We start from the raw sequence: 18,660 nt of genomic DNA, 5'->3' as shown, positions 1-18,660 counted from the left end.
ATGATATGCTCCATCAATAACGTGATTTCCTTTATTAATGACATTTTAAAGTGGAAAGTTAACATAAAGAGAATTTTGTCCCGCTTTCGCTGGAATTGACCAGATACATCGTTGAAAATGCACAAAATTTGTCCATTTCACAATATATTAAAGACAGTCAAAGATAATGAACATATGAAGGAAAGTCTAATTATTATTATGATCCTTTTTGTTTCTAACAAATCATTATAATAAAGGTACAGCGATGTGTTTAAAATGGACTAAATTTAAACGCAATATTCACACGCAGAGATTGCCCATTGAAAGGTGTGTGATACTTTGCGTTAAAAAAATTACATTGCGATTTCCCATTTTGGATCCAACGTAGAATAAAAACGCAGATGCTACGTTGAAATATGCTGATTTTACCTCATGTCTAAGTCCATGCAACGCGCCCAATTTTCAGGACGAAAAAGTCTCATTTTGAAAGTAAAGTCATGATGTATGTATGTAGTGATCTTTAATCTACCAAAATATATGTTTTGGGGCAACTATAATATTTGGGGAGCACAAACAACAATTAGGTTTAATCAGCATGTAGGTCAAAATTTTAATCAAAATCAAAAGCGGTCTGTTTGAATTTATGCAGAGACTCAGCTCACTTTTATTTTTTCATCACTATGCCCTCTATCGACCTAGGTTAGAAGCTGTTAGATTAGATCAAATATTATAGTCTTTATTCTGGCTTTCTTGTTCTCCTTCGTGACGAATGAGCACAATCCAGTCTGGAACCGAGACTAGCAATATTCAACACCGTATTAACGTACGCGAAAACGTACGTGCTACGTGCTGCGTTTGGAAAATCGCAATGTCTCTTATGTGTTAATCCAATGGCGACCTCAAAATTGGCGATATCGCTTCCATCACCGCATGAAACTTAAAATATATGTAAAAAGCGCCCTCAATTTGCACACAAATATACAATTTATAGAATCAAAATTACCCCAAAAAGGCAGAAAATGATGAAAAATTACGAATTCGCGTGTTCATAATTTACTTCTACAATTGATATAGGCTTTCACTTCGACATTCAGAAGCTTCCATGGCAGATGGTTTTGAATAGATGTTGTTGAAGTTTTCAGACGTTTGTACCAAGAATACTGTAATGCCGTAAAGGAAATTTAATTTACAAATTCGCGAGCTGCGTCCTTCACCAGTAAAGTGACGTGAGGTTCACACGATGGAAACATTTGAAACGGATTTGATTTGACTACTAGTATTTGCCCGATCCTTTCAATAGCGTGCATAACATAAATTATTTTATGAGCATCGAGGAACTTAAGTGAGGACTTTATGTTTTGTTTTTACGGCTCCTACTAGTGAGCAATAAACTAAAAACCGTTGTGAGTTTTGACGCCTTCAACGGCAAATATATCTCTAGACGTTCAGGTTGAGAGTCCAATAAAAATATTGCACTAATATAATACTGTATTGTCAAGAATATTCTACTTTATTATATAATAAATACCGCTTTTGAAACAAGATTCACGTCAATAGTTTTAAACTGTCAATAATTTACTACAATGATTCTATTCATGTGTGTCGTCAATATGATATGAATATATGAGACCAGACCGTGTCAGACATTAGAAATTACACCTCAAACTAGCAACCATTTTATGCCATCTTCGCGTAACAAATGATCCAAACGAAAATGGCATGGTAAGTATTCAGCATGATACACATTATCGCTCTGGAGTGAAGCAGCAAACCTGCGCTATTTACGTCAATGTACCACAGGAGTTTAGCCAGTACGTCGTCTGTTTCCCTTTTCCCTGTAAAAATTAATGAAGGTAAAAAAAACATGTACATTTTGCGTATTCAGTAAGCAGTCGCCATAGGCTATTTAATAAAAGACACTAAATTTGAGCCCACGTGACCCATGAGTGTCGCCATACCAAGACCACCAAGTGATCAATGTGCTACATTAATGCTAAGAGATCAAAGATCATCAACATTACTGAAAATGTATAAGGCAACTTAAATACACATTTAATTGGGGGATTCTGCTTTTTTACTATGTTTTCAAGAACTAAACAAAGTTGCCAAAAAAAAAGACAAATTGGCTACAAAATTTGGACATGCATCCCGCGTTTCCAATTGAAATACACAAGAAGCCCACCCGCTGTGCCAAAGGTCACTTTTCTAGACTTCCTGTCTAGAAGCTGTAATGTCTGCGCCCATCTGGTCACGTGGGCATTAAATTAAGTGCCGTAAGACGACTAGTAAGGCACTACAGCGACAAAGAAACAGACCACTAAGTTATTGAACCTTTGTGCCCTTGGCATGCAAAATGTCTTTCTGTTTCTTCAAATCTCACACACCACATTTAACTGATATTTGACCGTTCCAATTCAAATAAACACTATTTTGTAATAACCCTAGAGCTACGAAGGGGGTGTTGTACATCACCCTCCCCAAGATATTTTATCCGTCATAAAAAACATTAGTGTTTACGCCCAAACGACCTACGCTAATCGTAGATCTATCCTTTACGCTCATTGTAGTGATAAAATTGTCACCCTAGCCATATGATGTTTTCATTTCGCTCTTGCAAAATCATTCCAACAGCTATTGACTTCTTATTTGTTAGTTAGGTTGAAATATTCATTTAGGCAAAAATGGGGTGAAAATCTCATGTTCGTAGAAAAAAACGAAAATCAATTTTGCCTATACTTTTGTACATAGCCAGAATTTCCCAAAAATTCCTATACCTCAGTGATAATGAAACTTAGTTACTCAAGGGCTCCCTATCCTAAAGAAGGAATTTCCACATCTGTTTTGCGTTTTTAAACGCTAGTGAACTAGCTACCCAATTTACACAAAATGATAGTTTCGCAACAAAAGCAACACAAAGTCAATCAATACCTTCATCTCTACATAACCTCTCAGTTTGATGTCAAATGTATCATATGTATCCAGAATCTCCTTCGTTGAATTGCTTATATGGATCTTCAGAGCTGTTAAGTCGTAGAAAAAACGAAAGTATGTATTTTATAATCATACAGAAAGTTTCTGTATCAAATAATATAATCATACGCCTTTCAATAATTACGGCCGTCATGTCAAATAAGATGACAATTTTAGTTTTTGTCAGATGAGAGGTTTGAGAAGCAATAATATACCGTTTTTCAAGTCTTTCTATAGTAACTTTCTGAAAACAATTCTACTAAATGTGTGCATAGAATAATACCCTTTTTCGCTAATATTTCTGTGGCCACTTTACCTTCATGATTGGCCTTTTTATATTTTCCATTCAAGACAAGGTTAGTTATGCCATTTTGCAAAATTACATGATTCGTTTGCCACAAAACACGATTTTGTTGAAGAAGAAGAAGAAGAAGAAGAAGAAGAAGAAGAAGAAGAAGAAGAAGAAGAAGAAGAAGAAGAAGAAGAAGAAGAAGAAGAAGGAAGGGAAGAAGAAGAAGAAGAAGAAGAAGAAGAAGAAGAAGAAGAAGAAGAAGAAGAAGAAGAAGAAGAAGAAGAAGAAGAAGATAAGTTCAGTGTCATAGAGAGACAAAAATGTTTTACACTCGAGTCATATTACAAACCTTGTCCGTTTGATTCCATTCTCGATGCAGTATTGACAGTGTCTCCAAACAAACAATATCGCGGCATTTTAAGTCCCACTACTCCAGCTGCACAAGGGCCTGTATGATATCAAAATATAATAATGTTGACACTGGGTATTTTAATACATTTTTCTATATACCCTCTAAACTTCTCACGAGGGGCCGAAGGTCATAAGATGGCCAAAACTAAAAAATGTTGCAATCCTGTTGCAATGTATCTCAAATTGTTCTTCTCATCGCTAGGAATAAAACAGTCGAATGTGTCGTATGTCAAAAGTCAAATTTTATTTTTTTTCAATTTCATCAAAACTGGTATCAATTTACTCCCTTAAACATATGAAATCTAAAACATATACTTAATTCACAATGTTGGTGAAATTTGCATTAATTTGAATTATGTGCATCAACTACTATTTTAAAATATGGTAATTATTTCTTAAACATATGAAATCTAAAACATATACTTAATTCACAATTTTGGTGAAATTTGCATTAATTTGAATTATGTGTATCAGCTACTATTTTAAAATATGGTAAATTATTTCTTAAATCAAAATGTTTGCCACTGGTTATTTCTTCCATTACAATCTCGAATTTCGAAGAGCTAGTTTGAAAACAGTTAATATATTTCACGTTTACTTACCAGAGTGAATTCCAATGCGAAGTTGTATAATGTGATGTGGTAGATGTCTAACTCGAAAGGATGCGACTTTCTTGACAAGCGCCAATGCCATTAAAGCAATCTCCTTTGCATGATCGTCGCCATTTCGTATTGGTAGACCAGATACAACCATGTAGGCATCACCAATCGTTTCAACCTAAAATTAGAAATGATGATTGGAAAAACCCAACACATTGTCAGTTATACTGGGTCGAGCCTTCCGAGCGACTAACATATGCGAACCATACCTCAACAAGACACCGATTATGGTAATGGTCTGTTTCTCACCCTTTATCTCACCATTTATCTACTCAGTGGCGGCGCCAGGAATTTTTTCGGGGGGCATGGGGGGGGAGCAAAGTGAATTTCAGGGGGGCAAAATTGCCGCAAAAGTAGAAATTTACGTGAAAGGGTGGTGGTTTTGGCCCCCCCGTAGCGCCGCCACTGTATCTACTACGTACACTGTTCCTCATATCTGGGCACAAGTTTGAACACGGTTCATCAGACCTTGGGAATCTTGCCAGTGGAAATACCACTAGAATGCATTGTGGGATATCATGAAAAGGACTGTTAGCGATCAGACCATCTAAACATCATTTGATTTATCAATAATATTATAAATAACAATTTATAAAACAACTTTAAAATTCACTATACTATGTAATATATGCATCCTCTCGTAGCGTTTACCTTGAAAACGTCAAATTCGTCAATCGTTTCGTCGAAACAGGTATACAGATCATTCAGTAAAGTAACCACCTGGAACAAATTTAATAAACGTGTTGAAAAGCATATTCAAGTATTGTTGGTCTAAAATGGCATTTGATTTGATGTGGAATAATGTGAAAATAATACTTTTGGTAAATTGTGTTTTACGAGTCCAGTAATTTACTCACGTTTTATCTTCTTATCGAAAGACTTCATCAGTAAAGCGCCGGCAAACCAGCAAAACTTTCACTCGCATCTCGGAAGTTTTCAGTTCTTGTTGTAGCTTGTCGTAAACATCGTTATAGTGAATATGTTCCTTCATTGCGGTTGATAACGTTATCCCCCACCCCGTTTTCTGATCAACAATGCTTCTCTGTCAATAACTTTGGCCCCCGCCCATCCGATCACATGGTTTTGTTGTAACACATGATTTGGGATGGTCGACTTATTTATTTCGTCGACTGACTCCTTTCGTATAGCGCGAGTGAATTTCCTCCATGTTAACTTTCACTATTACCCACGGGTCTGCCGGTTTCCCCGATGTGTACGACTTCTCGCAGTTTTGCATGGTATTTCATATACACAATCAAAAGGTTTAATGACTTCTATTGTTGTTTTTGGGGTGCACAAGGTTATATTTCAGCGTATTGTGTGGCTTCATCGCGGCTGCCTGAATGTTATGATTTTTAAACACTCGCTGCTGTCTGTCAGACACACCTTGGACATAAGGTATAACTAACAATGACCTTTCCTCTTTCCGTGTTCTTGTCCTTCGCTTTCTTCCTCGCTTTTGGTCTTATCTTTGATCTGATGTTTCACTTTTTCAATAGCCCAATTTGGATATCCACATTGATTTAGCGCATGTTGTTTATCGTCTTCTTCCATGACAATGGCGTCTTTCTGATCTAACAATGTTCTGACAACCCCCAATTTTTATTTCAAGGGATATTGCGAAGCGAAATTTTTCAATCTTGTTTCCATTTTTGTAAGTCTCTGTAAGGTACTCAACAACTTCCGTATATATATTTTGAACTTTCAGATGTTTTCTTCATATCCGTCAGTAACAACCATGCTTCTACCATTGTCTGCACCCATTATTGAATTCCGCACTCTCGTCCATGTTTATAAGGTTCTTGCTTCATCTACACCTGAATATCTGCCCTTCATCCTTCACACCCGTCATTCTGGGTACTCATTGCGCTCTACTGCTGCCACTTGCTTTTCCATTCCAAGATCCCACAAGTTGGCTGGTGACAGAGCATTTTCTATCATTGCCCCTGTTCTATGGAATGGCTTGCCTTCCCACATTCGTGACTCTCCCAATGTCCAAACCTTCAAAAAGAACCTTAAAACTCACCTATTCACCTAATGTTTCCTCCCTCTTGCATTTTTCCATTTCCATAGCGCTTTGTTTCTTCATTTAAAAAGCGCTCTCTAAATCTGTGTATTATTATTATTATTATTATTATTATTATTATTATTATTATTATTATTATTATTATTATTATTATTATTATTATTATTATTATTGAGGGCTACTCTTTCTTCATTACTGATGTTCGATTTTGTGATTTTCACTGCTTTTAATACTACTGGGTAGTTTCCAACTCACTGTCTCATGTATACGACCAGCTACTAAATACAAAGAACCGAACACTCTGGAGATAAGAGTGGGAGTGTTGTTGGTTCGGCGCATTACTGATGGAGTCTTACGATCGGAAGATGGAACATCTAAAACGTTAGTTCATTTCTGGACTTGTAAAACATAATTTACCAATAGTATGATACGGAAAAATCTTTACTTTACAAGGGTTCAAAATCTATGTGTTACAACTAGCTATGTAGTTTTGTTTCAAATTTAACTTACTTCCAAAGGTTCGCACTGTGCAGACAGAGCGGTAAAACCGACAATATCACTAAAATATATGGTAACACAGCTAAAAGTCTCCGGTTCTACTGCTTCTCCTTTCTTGAGTTGATCAACCACACTTCTGCGGTGGACGAGAAACATATTATATTAGCACAGGTTTAACGATTCGGCTCAATATTTAAAATGCCTAATGTGCCTTACAACTACACCATTTCATGAACATCGGTATGATTGTATAGTTATATGTATAGCCAATCCACAAACCGCACACATACCACATACACCCCTGCAGCACTCGCGCCAACCAAACTATTTGTCAATCCAAATAGAACTAAGATTTTCTACCTCCTTTTTCATGTTTTTATTTCTCAATTTTTCGCCTCCGCTTTGTCTTCCTCTTCCTGTTGACTCATGATTGGACAGAGGAGGCTTAAAGGCATTCCTACAATGCACTATGATTGGGAAATTTGATCAATATAACCTAATTTTAAAGGCAAAGTCCTCATTACCCCACACACAAAATGGTGATTTTAAAATTGCAGGCAACAAGCTAATAGTCGAGACTTAATATCAAATTAAATTTGTTTTTCTTATAGAAAGCATTCATATTGTCCCACTGCATTAATTTTATTCATAAGTCAAAACACCAGATATTTACACACAATCCCAATGCAAGGTATGGTCAACTGTGCCACATATGTACAAAAAGCAGACATACCAAGGTCAGAAACCCCATTGGGTTATGGGAATGTTAAACATCCTCTGATGATTGGGCAAGTCACACCAGGCAACTTCTCTATTTGCCTGTATTTTTCAGCTAGGCACAACTCTTTCTTACCTGGGTAACACCTGATACAATAACATCTCAGATCGTTTCTTTTCCTCCAGAAACGCCGATGTTCGTTCCTCAACGAGAGATTCTAAATTATTGGCGTACTGCTCCATCCGTAACAGTAAATTATCTAAGATACCACCAGATAAAGTTCCCCTAGAAAAGATCGTTAGTGGTAAATAAACATTCCATTAATGTTGTTTCCCTTCTGTTACTTCTGATTAAATGATTAAAGTTCTACAAGAATTGTCTGATTTTTGATATATTATACATTAGAGAATGAATTTGGAGAAAACCTTCTGATAATTACAAACCCTCGCTGAGCAGCAAGACCTTCACTCTAAGCTTTTATTCCGATAAGCTGATTATCTATTTGTTTTCATGAATTAGAAGACATTCTTTGATGTATTACTGAGCTCAATCATCTGAAATTATTGGAGCGTGAGCCACCCAAGCTGATGGCTCAGCATAGTATTTTATTGTCAGAAGGATTTCTCCAAATTCATTTCCTAATGAGTTAAAGTGAGTTATTCGTCACTCCCAAACTGCACTATTGCCCACTCTTGTCATTTTTGTTCGCATAATTATTTCCATCTTAAAGCCTAAAAAATTTAAGCGACAAGAGATAATTTCACATGTGTTTGCTGATCTCGGAATATGGCATTAAGTCTTCTTCTAAATGACATGATTGATAACATAACATACTTTGTTGATTTCCGTAAGTCACTAAGTATCGTAGATGCCGATGGTCTATCATGTGGATTCTCCGCCCAGCACCGTTCTATTAATGACCTTAGAAGTTTGTTGTCGTTGCAAGCTTCAGGTGGAAGAGAGGGTCGGAATGGCGGACTCTGCTTTGCTTTTATTTGAGCTAAAATACCTGCGATGTTAAGGTTAAGGTAATATAGACAATTATTTAGACACGTAAAAACAACTCAGACGTAACTTGAACGTTTTCGACTAAGCATTAACATAAATATAAAACTTTTACTTAAATTAAAGAGTTCAATGCTCTGAGTGCTAGCCATAGGCTTCAACATAAAAAGTCCAAGTTTGGGATATTTTCCCAGAAAATATCCATCTCAAAACCTCTGAACCTACAATACTAGGCTTGTTTGTACTCATTTTAAAGCATTTTTCATGCTGATTCCAAATATGGTCATAGAATTGTACAATTCAATTTTGAGGTTTAAAAAGAAAATTGAAACCCGTCGTCTGTATTTTACACCCGGTGTTGAGAATTAAGTATGAGCGTTATGTAAAAACTTGGCAACCACCTATATGTACATTTGATATCAAAATGTAAATTTGTTCCAGTTTTCAAATTATTCTATGTGCAAATTACTGTCTAACGGCAAAAGGCTATAAATATTTCATCTGAAATGAAATTGATTTAACCCAAGCATCTGAAACTGAAACCAAAAACACTTTACTGAAGCCAAATGTCATATTAGAATGTCTACCGTACATTAATAGTTTTTAAGACAGTTTTGATATCAAAATAGTTAACTCCATTTTTGTACAAAGCTTTTTTGATCTGGGTCCATTTTTCACATGAATAGATTGAATAAAGTACGTTACCCGAAACTTCCATTTTCTGTCTTTCCGTATCAAACGGAAGGCCACGAGTGACAATTTCTTGCATTATTATTCCAGTTCCGTAGATATCGCCCTCTTTTGTTGGTTTTAAGTCAGGTTGCCGTACATGTTCTGGTGCTTTCCACAACAGTTCTAATGAAATTTAAATTAGCAAAGAATACGGTTTTTGATCAAATTCAGGTGCATTTATTTCAGTTGAGAACGTAAGCCAAAATTCTTGATTGTTCTTTTTAAAGTAAAAACACACTGATTGATTTGTTTAAATACTTTTTTATGCTAACAGATACCTATAAACAGATGGATCAGTATCAGCGCGCCAAAACCGTCATATGCGTGTTTGCTGTTCGTGTAGGGTAGGGGAGTGGGGTGGGGTGGAGCTGTGTGTGTTGGGCGTGATATAAGCCAACGTATTCTTAGACGTATACATTTACCTGCAACATACTTGGTCATACTTTTCATATTAAGGGTTGTGCTCTACAATGCGTGTTTTTATTTCAGGAGAGTTCTCCAACGAGCATGTACAGAATTTGGACCTGCCACAAGGATCCATCCTAGGACCCAGGGAATAGACAATGTATACTCATCCAGTTGGGGACATTTCCAATAATACTCACTATTTGCAGCAGCAATTTCATCGTTGTCGGGATTTTTCATTCCACTTTTCAAAACATCCAAACCAAAATCGGTCAATTTCAACACAAAGCGACTGTCTATAACACAATTTGATGAGTTCAAGCTGCCATGATGATCCAATACGCTGCTATGGATATATTGTAGTCCCTTTAAATAAAGACGCACAACTTTCATGAAACTGTAAACTGCAGGCGCGTATGCAAGATATGGGAGGGGGACCCGGGAGGGGGATTAGTGGCATATCCAGGCCGCTCCTACCCAGCTGGAGAAAGTGAATTTTGAAACATTCTTGACAATTTGTCCGCCCTTTTTTCTGTAATAATTATTTTTGCTGCCCCTTCTTCTGCCGCCCTTCCTTTTTGCCGGACCTCCTTTTACCCATATAAACTCGCATGGGGATGGTGGTGCGGAATATCTAAAATAATAATAATATCGCTTATATATATGTAAAAAGTGGTCTCCTAAAAATTGACTTTGGGGGTTTAATACGAAAGATCGATCCCTTTGTTAATTTTCTTTTGAACCTCATTGGGTATATTTCTACATTTCACCCTGATATGGACTTCTTGTCTAGGGGCCAACTCCGCGGATTTGGGCCTTTATTCCATTAAAACCATGATTAAAATGTACTTGGAAGACTTTTTTAGAAAGTGAATTTTGACCCTTCTTTCACACTCAAGGAAGAACAAACAGTCTGCTGGCAAAAAACGCTGGGTCTAACTCATTTTTGTTCCACTTAGTATTCAATTTAATTTTACGTACCTGGAATATATCTGTCATGAGGGAAATTTTGAAAGTCCAGTCTAGTTTCAAAGCGTCATTCCCCAAAATATCCTGAAATATTAAGCCATTATATAAGCATTTAAGAGTTGCCTAATCATGATATTATGTCGATATTATAACTACGAAAAATGAATTTGTCTTCATCCAAATGGATCTATCTACACCATTTCTTGGAAGAAGTGGGCTTCTTATCGTGAAAATGTAAGATATTGAAATAATATGCTAAAACTCTTAAATAACCTATTTCTTGTCATCGTAATTAGTTTTACTTTTATTTTGTTGGACACCTGACACCAGAATACACAAATAATACCTGAAGGCTTCCTTTGGGGCAATACTCCACAATAGCTGCAATATTGGGACTATCAATACACGCACCAACAAATCGTACAACATTAGTGTGTTCTACTCGCCGCATCTATAAACAAAATGATACAATACATTAATTGTCTGCAGATACTACCCGGTTAGTCGAACCTATCATTCACTCCAGGAAACTTCAATCCGCCGCTGACAGATCTTTTTACTTCGCTGCTCCAAAGTTATGGAACCAACTTCCAGCAGGCCTTCGTTCTGCAACATCTCCTCATATATTTAAGAAGAATTTAAAAACATACCTGTTCCCATATTGACTTGTCTTTGTTCATTCTTTGCTTTGTAGTGTATTATTTTATTACGTATCATCACACCTACTGTGGTCTTCATGAAATGGCGGGCTACAAAAGCCTTGTTGTATGTATGTATGTATGTATGTAATAAGAATTACGAGTAGAAAAGCCCATCTAAAATTTTATTTAAACCATGATAACTTTGTCATAGAACACGCGAATACATGCTCTTGAAACTATTCATTTTGTAGACACCATTAATTCCTATTGTTAGGTTGCAGACCAGCAACATTGAAGCGCTTGGATACGTGACATATATCCATTGTGTAAAAACGAAATGTGGAAAACGAAATAAATAACAAATCACATCTTTTCATTAAAGACTTGAAACCGAGCCACTCGCTCAAAGATTGTATTATACTTGGGAAAAAGTGTATTATACTTGGGCAAACATTGTATTATACTTGGCCAAATATTGTATTATACTTGGGCAAACATGTTATACTCGCCCAAACATTATATTATACTTGGGCAAAATTGTATTAGACTTGGCCAAACATTGTATTATACTTAGGCAAATATCATTGCATTTGCATTATACTTGGCTAAACATTGCATTATACTTGGCCAAACATTGTGTTATGCTGGGCCAAACATAATAATAATAATAATAATAATAATATTAATAATAATAGTATAATATTAATAATAATAATAATAATAATAATAATAATAATAATAATAATAATAATAATAATAATAATAATAATAACATTAATAATAATAATAATAATAACGAAAATACCGATGAACATTATAATAACGATGATGCTGATTATAATAATATTAAAAGTTATACTAATGCTACTACCACACTATAAATACTAATGTTGATAACAATGATAAGAATAATAAATGAACGTACATTCATCATTTCAATCAGGAGATCACGCGTAATGTCCACTTTTGTTTCTGAATGCGTTTCACAACAACCATTCTACCCTGCAAAACAAATGGTTTGGCGGTAAAAGGTTGAAACGAATAACTAGGACACGTTAAGGGATCTAAAATGAGCGTTTATTGCGTTTCGACAGAATTTTTTGAGGGACATAAGAGCACCTCAGACCTATCGAATTGCATTCTGAATACGAAGCATGTCTTTCTGATATCAAATAATTTTCATTTTTTGAAAATCACAATAAAATACAAATTTTATGACAAATTATAAAATTTGATATTTTTCAAATTTTTGATATATAACAGTCCTCGAAGTAAATTATATAAATCTAATGATATATTATTAAAGTGTATGTAGCAGGGAGGAAAAGCCGACGGTCAATTGAAAATTTTGACCTTTCATATTGAAGATATGGAATTTTTTCCCAAAAAGACCTAATTTTTTTGGTGTTTTGGGAAAAAATCCATATCTTCAATACGAAAGGTCAACATTTTCAATTGATCGTCGGCTTTTCATCCCACCTACATTCACTTTAAGTATAAATCATCAGATTGATAAAGTTTACTTCAAGTACTGTTAAATATCAAAAATATCAATTTTTAATGATTTGCCATAAAATGTGTATTAAATTGCGAATTTCAAAAATCAAAATTATTTGACATCAGAATGACATTCTTCGTATTCAGAATGCAATTCGATATGTCTGATGTGCTCTAATGTCCCAAAATAAATACTGTCCAAACGTTCATACCCCAGCCCTTAAGTGGGGAGGGATATCATTGGAATTTCATTTGACAGAAAAACATGGGCACTCTTTCGTTAAAGAAAACCATTAAATATTGAAGGTTAAATACGCCGACAACAGGGCTGGAATAAAGTTCATAAAATCGATACAATACATAGCTGTATTATAGGACATAGGATTATGTTTAAACACAATGCAACATATATTACTATCATTGAGGACGACCACAACTCAAACATCTGCAACAACTTTTCAAGCTGAAAAAGCAGAAAGAAGTTCTCTTTGCCTCAAATGAACTGACCAATTCCTGCATCTCGTGAATGGGCCTTTAAACAAACGCAAAGCAAAGGTAAATCATAGAGTAAAGAACAGCGTCTAAATCCAGAGGAGTGATAGTTCCTCCTTATAAAGAAGGTCTCACCCAAGGCGTGAGGTGGGTCTTCAAGAGGCACGGCATTAACACCGCCTTTAATCCGCACCAAACACTCAGAAATATCTTACTCAACCCCCCCCCCCTAAATATATTTACAAACGACCGAATCTGCTAGAAAGCTTATACACACACAATCATCATCAGGTTTCTGATGGTGTAAAAATCTCAACTTTTTTAAGTTAGGGGGACAATCAGAGGCCGTGGATCATGATACCCCTTTTTTGATAATGCACCATTACATTATATGCATGAATAGTTATTGATGACAGGGAATTCCAGGTGTAATATTAAACATTCAACGGTTTTGTTATTTCAAATAGAACATTTGATGCACATGATGTCTTCGCTTATTGAGGTATAATAAATTATCAAACAACTTGACAAAATAATTATTACTTACCTGGTACATAGCCACGTTTGCAAAAACTTGGTTTTCCATTGCTTCGTCCATCTATTTATTAAAGATAAATTCAGGCTTGATTATTTATTGATTTTATTTATTTATTTATTATAGATCACTTATTTATTCAGTCAGTCAGTCCTTCACTTACTCACTCATTCATCTATTTCCAAAACTCAAGTCATTCATTCGTGTCATTGCTTCCATGATTTAATTATCCAATGAAATATTTTCTTTGTTCAATGAAATAGTATTCTCAGACTTACGTGTAATAATGATTTTAAAGACTCTCCTATAGATTTTGCAATATTTTTAAACATAAGATCCTCCCACTTGATTTTCCATGACATATTGGAGAGCTCAGCGTCCATCTTCATCTTTCTGTAATATATGGAGGGATAATAAAATACAAATGATAGATAAAAAAGATCACGACTGTAATAAATTAGCTACATTTATCACACCCGGGTTAAGATACCATTCACTAGTTGATGTTGAAAATAGTAAGACTCGTTTTATTATGAATACCGTGGAATTCCATCTACAGGCATATATTAAGACACTAAACAAAACAAATTGACAAATTAACTGAGACTAGTCAACTTCATACATACTTATAAATAAGAAAGCATATAACTATGCCAATGACTCCAAGTCCAGCGACCGCTATTCCGGCTATTGCTATAGGCGAAACAGTTTCTGTAAAAATTAAAATGACCGATTAACTGTTTGCAATGAGCTACGTGCACTTGTAAAATGAGAAAATGGATTCAAGGAAAATGGTTTAATAACAATAACATTATATAGTTTAAAAATCACGTCGTTACCTTCTTGACGACAGAGCGGATTCTCATTTTCATATCCACAAAATGGAGTATCAGGTGGAGGTCCGTCTGCCCCTCCTGGCCAATGTATGTCACCTTCAATAACAATTTGCCCCGTTGCCCCGTAATAGCTGGCCACAACCTATGTATATTAAACAATACATTATTGCCATATATATTTGTAACCGTACACCAGGAATGAGCCGTAAATTCGGCCCGGTCATTTCTGATTTATTTCGCTTTAAAATGGTATATCATTTGACTTCAAACGATATCCAGAAGCGGGGTTATGGTTGGTTGAACTTGGTATTTTCAAGAAAATGATCATCTTTTTTGTTCTACATGCGTCTCTTTTTCCACATTGCTGGTAATAAATATCAAACAGTCATAATTGGCGATCATTTCAAATGATCCCCAAGTCAACGATGTTCAGGAATGTCCTCTCATTGTTAATTGTTGGTTGTACATACCTAGACAAAATACAATGCTTTGTAACCCATCACTTGAAAAGGATTTAGCCAAAGCAAACAAAGACTAGAGGTATTTAAGAATTCTATAGATATAGGTAGCAGCTTATTATCCTTTTCAACAATAGGATCATTGATTGGTTTAAAAGGTGTTTGACTAGCGCTATCGAAATGATATACATGTAGCACCAAATAGAGGTACCAATAAATACGACCTTCATGCACATTTTACACTGTAACTCAGAATACAATTTAGGACATGTTGAAATCGTTATGCCGTGCATAACCACACTGTTGTTTTAGTCCCCTCTCTCTTTGCTTCTTGGGAGATATTCGATTATCTTGCACGGTTCAGCTAATCTAATATCTCTCAAACTGCATACTTTTCACTTATTTATCTAAAATCCATAAGTTAAGGAGTGCAACACCATCAACTTTAGTACAGTTACATGCGCTTCATTCCGTTGTAGTTGATTTTAAAATAAATTTTCTTTAATTGTTCTATAATTTACTTATGGTCTGCTATCCTCTTACCTCAAATGTATCCTCTCTGAAGTCGTACAGTGAGTAATCAGCATCTCTGTCGCCGTTGGCTTTGATAGCTACTGTACCTGCTATACCTAAAAAGTAGTATGAATATGTTACAAACTTGTGAGGGTAGTTTTCTCTTCCAACCGTACACGTTGGCTAGGATACACTTATCAATTATACATGCGGCAACCAATGCGGTTACATTCCAAACTTGGACGTCCTCTGTTACCACAAGCAAATTTTACAGTCCTCGTTTAACGGTGTGTGCATAAAATAATGTTAGGATGGGTGTGGATGATGGTGGGGTGTGTGTGTGTGTGGGGGGGGTGGGTGGGGTGGGAGGATGGGGTGTGGGGGGTCGGGTGTGTGTGAGGTTGAGGTGTGTGAGGATGGAGGGTGAAGTGTGTGTGAGGTTGAAAATGTGGGGGGTGGTGTGTGACGGTTGGGTGTGGATGGGGGTAGGTGAGTCAGGGTAGGTGTGACTATAAAAGGGTATGTTTGTGGAGGTGGGGTGTGTGAGGGAGGAGGGTAAGGTGTGTGAGGGGTGTGTGTGGGTGGGGTGTATGGGGTGGGTGTGCAGGGGTGTGGGGTGGGGTGCGTGTGAGGGTGGGGTGTGTGGGGTGGATTTGTGTATGGAGTGTGAGAGTAGGGGGTATATTAGCGTGGGGGTGTGTGAGGGTTGGGTGCATGTGAGACGGTGTGCATCTGTTCACCTTCGATCGCAGCTTAAAATATTGAAATGTCAAAATGTATTTGGTCAATTCCAGCCAAAGCGGGACAAAATTCTCTCTGGGGGCCATTTTGAAAATGTGTTCCTTTTCAATTCTAGACTTATCAAATGAGACGATCATATCTAGTGAATCATCAGGTGGAAGTGCCATCGGATTGAAAAATGACTTTTCTTGCTAGACCAAATAAAGTGTTAAATGCGCATATGCATGTTACCCACGAATTCAAGCCTTTTTCAGCTGTTGTACGCCATAAAATGTCACTTTCTTTTATATCTTTCAATATTTTATGTGTGACTCATATACACTAGAAATCGGTGAAGACTTTGAACGTAAAATAGAATTTTATTACATATATCTACAAAGAAATATTTTGGTTATTACAAATTTTAAGAAAGAACCAGGTGTACAGTTAAGATTGTGTCAATTCTTCGAACTCTTTCCAAAGTGGCTGTCATTTAACGCGGCTGTGTACTCTAGCCATTGTTTCTTTCTCAAAATTGAGGTTTTATGATATGTTTGTACCTTGTTATGTTTTTTATAAATACAAGGAATGAAAATCCAGATTTGTAAACTCCAACTGCAATATTTAAAGGATTTTATTTCACTATTCCACTCGTGTTTGAAATTGAAAAGGAAAGAAAATCTTTGTTGTACCAGCAAGGTACACGCGCGCAACAACTCATCGCGTTGCGTATCGCGCAATTTGTTAACGCACAAATACGCGACGCATACGCGACGCTTATCTACATGCGCGGCGCATCTGATGGAAACACCACGGAAGCACTGATTTCACAAAAACCTAGTGGTCAAATGGCTCCGTTTTAGCTGATAAAATGTGGGATTTTTCGAGTTCTTTCCCCCGATTTAAATATCAAGTTATGAATGGATTTCGCTCAAGCTTCTCAAGGGGCTGTGGATTTACCCGATGTTCACGTAATATAAGTTTCAAAAACGAAAACTCTCGCATTCTCCTGTGAGATTCGATGAAAGTGCCAATTGTGACCACTTTAAACTTCAACGGCCATTATTTCAATGTTCATTTTCTCGGTAAAATGACGATTTAGGTACACGATAACTCAATAAATACAGCATCTATAGGTAAGCAAATATGATCATCGTAAAAAGCATGATCGACTCAAGAAACGGTTTTCTCATTTTTTATATTTTGGTCTATTTCCGATTTTGGGCATCATTTTGTGCAAATAGGCGTTTTTGAATTTTAAAAAGTTCATTTTGATGCCTTATATGGTCAATATCTCAAAAAATAAGGCCAATATCAAAAAAATAAAAAACCGTTTTTGGAATGGAGCCTCAAGATTGAGCTAAAAACAAAATAAAATATTTTGGAAAGAGTGTTTTTTGTTATGATGTACCTAACAAATATTGCCAAAAACTCACTTTTTTGTGATTTTCTTCAAAATTGTTGTTTTTACCCCAAATCTGTATTTGTATTAAGATTTATTGATGTCTTGCCTTCATAAAAATGTATACTTTTATATGTTTTGCGCGAATAATTACAAAGTTATTGCACTTTTACTACATGCATGTCTGAGAGTACACAGCCACCTTAACATTACTGTATTATTTCGAAAGATTAGAATAAATGCTTCATATAAATATAAAGTTAGATTTTGTATCTCGTCGCAGGATGAGGATCTCGGATGGATTCGTGGGTAACAGCGTCTGGAAAATAGCAATTCCTATTACTTTTTTAAATAAAAATAAAAAATACTTTTCCGTATGTCAATAATTCAGGCTGCAATGGCACTAAAATGAATTTTAATCAAAATACAAACTACATGGAATATTTAGAATGGATCATTATGGCATTTTGGGTATAAAAATTTTGAGAATAATGAAGTTGCCAAATTCAAATAGACAGAGCAAACAGTTTTATATTATTATTTTAGTAAAATCATTCCATATTTTCATGCAGCAATATTCTATTAAATCGTGTTTGACAGTTCCTATGTACTAAAACACTATCAATACATTGTTAACTATAATTTACGTAGGGATTCGTGGGTAACCAAAATGTTCGTGGGTAGCACATATTTGAAGGTATGTATTGGTAAGCGGCAAAATAGAAAATATTACAGAAGGTTGGAAACCATCATGCGGTTATTCCTCCATTGTGTTTCAATGATTCCCGTTTCTCTAACCAATTGCATTTACCCAAAAAATGGTAATTTAGGATAATCAATCAAAACTTCATGATACAGCTTCAGTATACCTTCAAGAGGACGCTATTAAAGAGGACTGTTTT

The 18,660-nt window shown here is 35.8% G+C and overlaps 1 protein-coding gene across 1 annotated transcript in view; it reads right to left on the bottom strand.

Annotated features, from left to right (window-relative positions):
- Window positions 1-1,720: 1,720 nt before the first annotated feature.
- LOC140140650 (atrial natriuretic peptide receptor 1-like) overlaps window positions 1,721-18,660 on the bottom strand; it is a 29,061-nt gene continuing 12,121 nt past the window's right edge. Inside the window, 16 exon segments of the mRNA XM_072162407.1 lie at window positions 1,721-1,814; window positions 2,908-2,999; window positions 3,591-3,689; window positions 4,255-4,429; window positions 4,963-5,031; window positions 6,848-6,971; window positions 7,689-7,838; window positions 8,388-8,583; window positions 9,282-9,413; window positions 9,896-10,061; window positions 10,677-10,748; window positions 11,011-11,115; window positions 12,231-12,274; window positions 12,277-12,307; window positions 13,842-13,892; window positions 15,667-15,752. Coding sequence (XP_072018508.1) covers window positions 1,761-1,814; window positions 2,908-2,999; window positions 3,591-3,689; window positions 4,255-4,429; window positions 4,963-5,031; window positions 6,848-6,971; window positions 7,689-7,838; window positions 8,388-8,583; window positions 9,282-9,413; window positions 9,896-10,061; window positions 10,677-10,748; window positions 11,011-11,115; window positions 12,231-12,274; window positions 12,277-12,307; window positions 13,842-13,892; window positions 15,667-15,752 — 1,646 coding nt within the window. The 3' untranslated portion in view covers window positions 1,721-1,760.

This window comes from Amphiura filiformis, chromosome 19 (genome assembly GCF_039555335.1).
Source record: "Amphiura filiformis chromosome 19, Afil_fr2py, whole genome shotgun sequence".
In the NCBI taxonomy this organism is placed as follows: Eukaryota; Metazoa; Echinodermata; class Ophiuroidea; order Amphilepidida; family Amphiuridae; genus Amphiura; species Amphiura filiformis.
The sequence above is the reverse complement of the archived record's forward strand: the minus strand, read 5'-3'. Positions and strand labels throughout refer to the sequence as shown.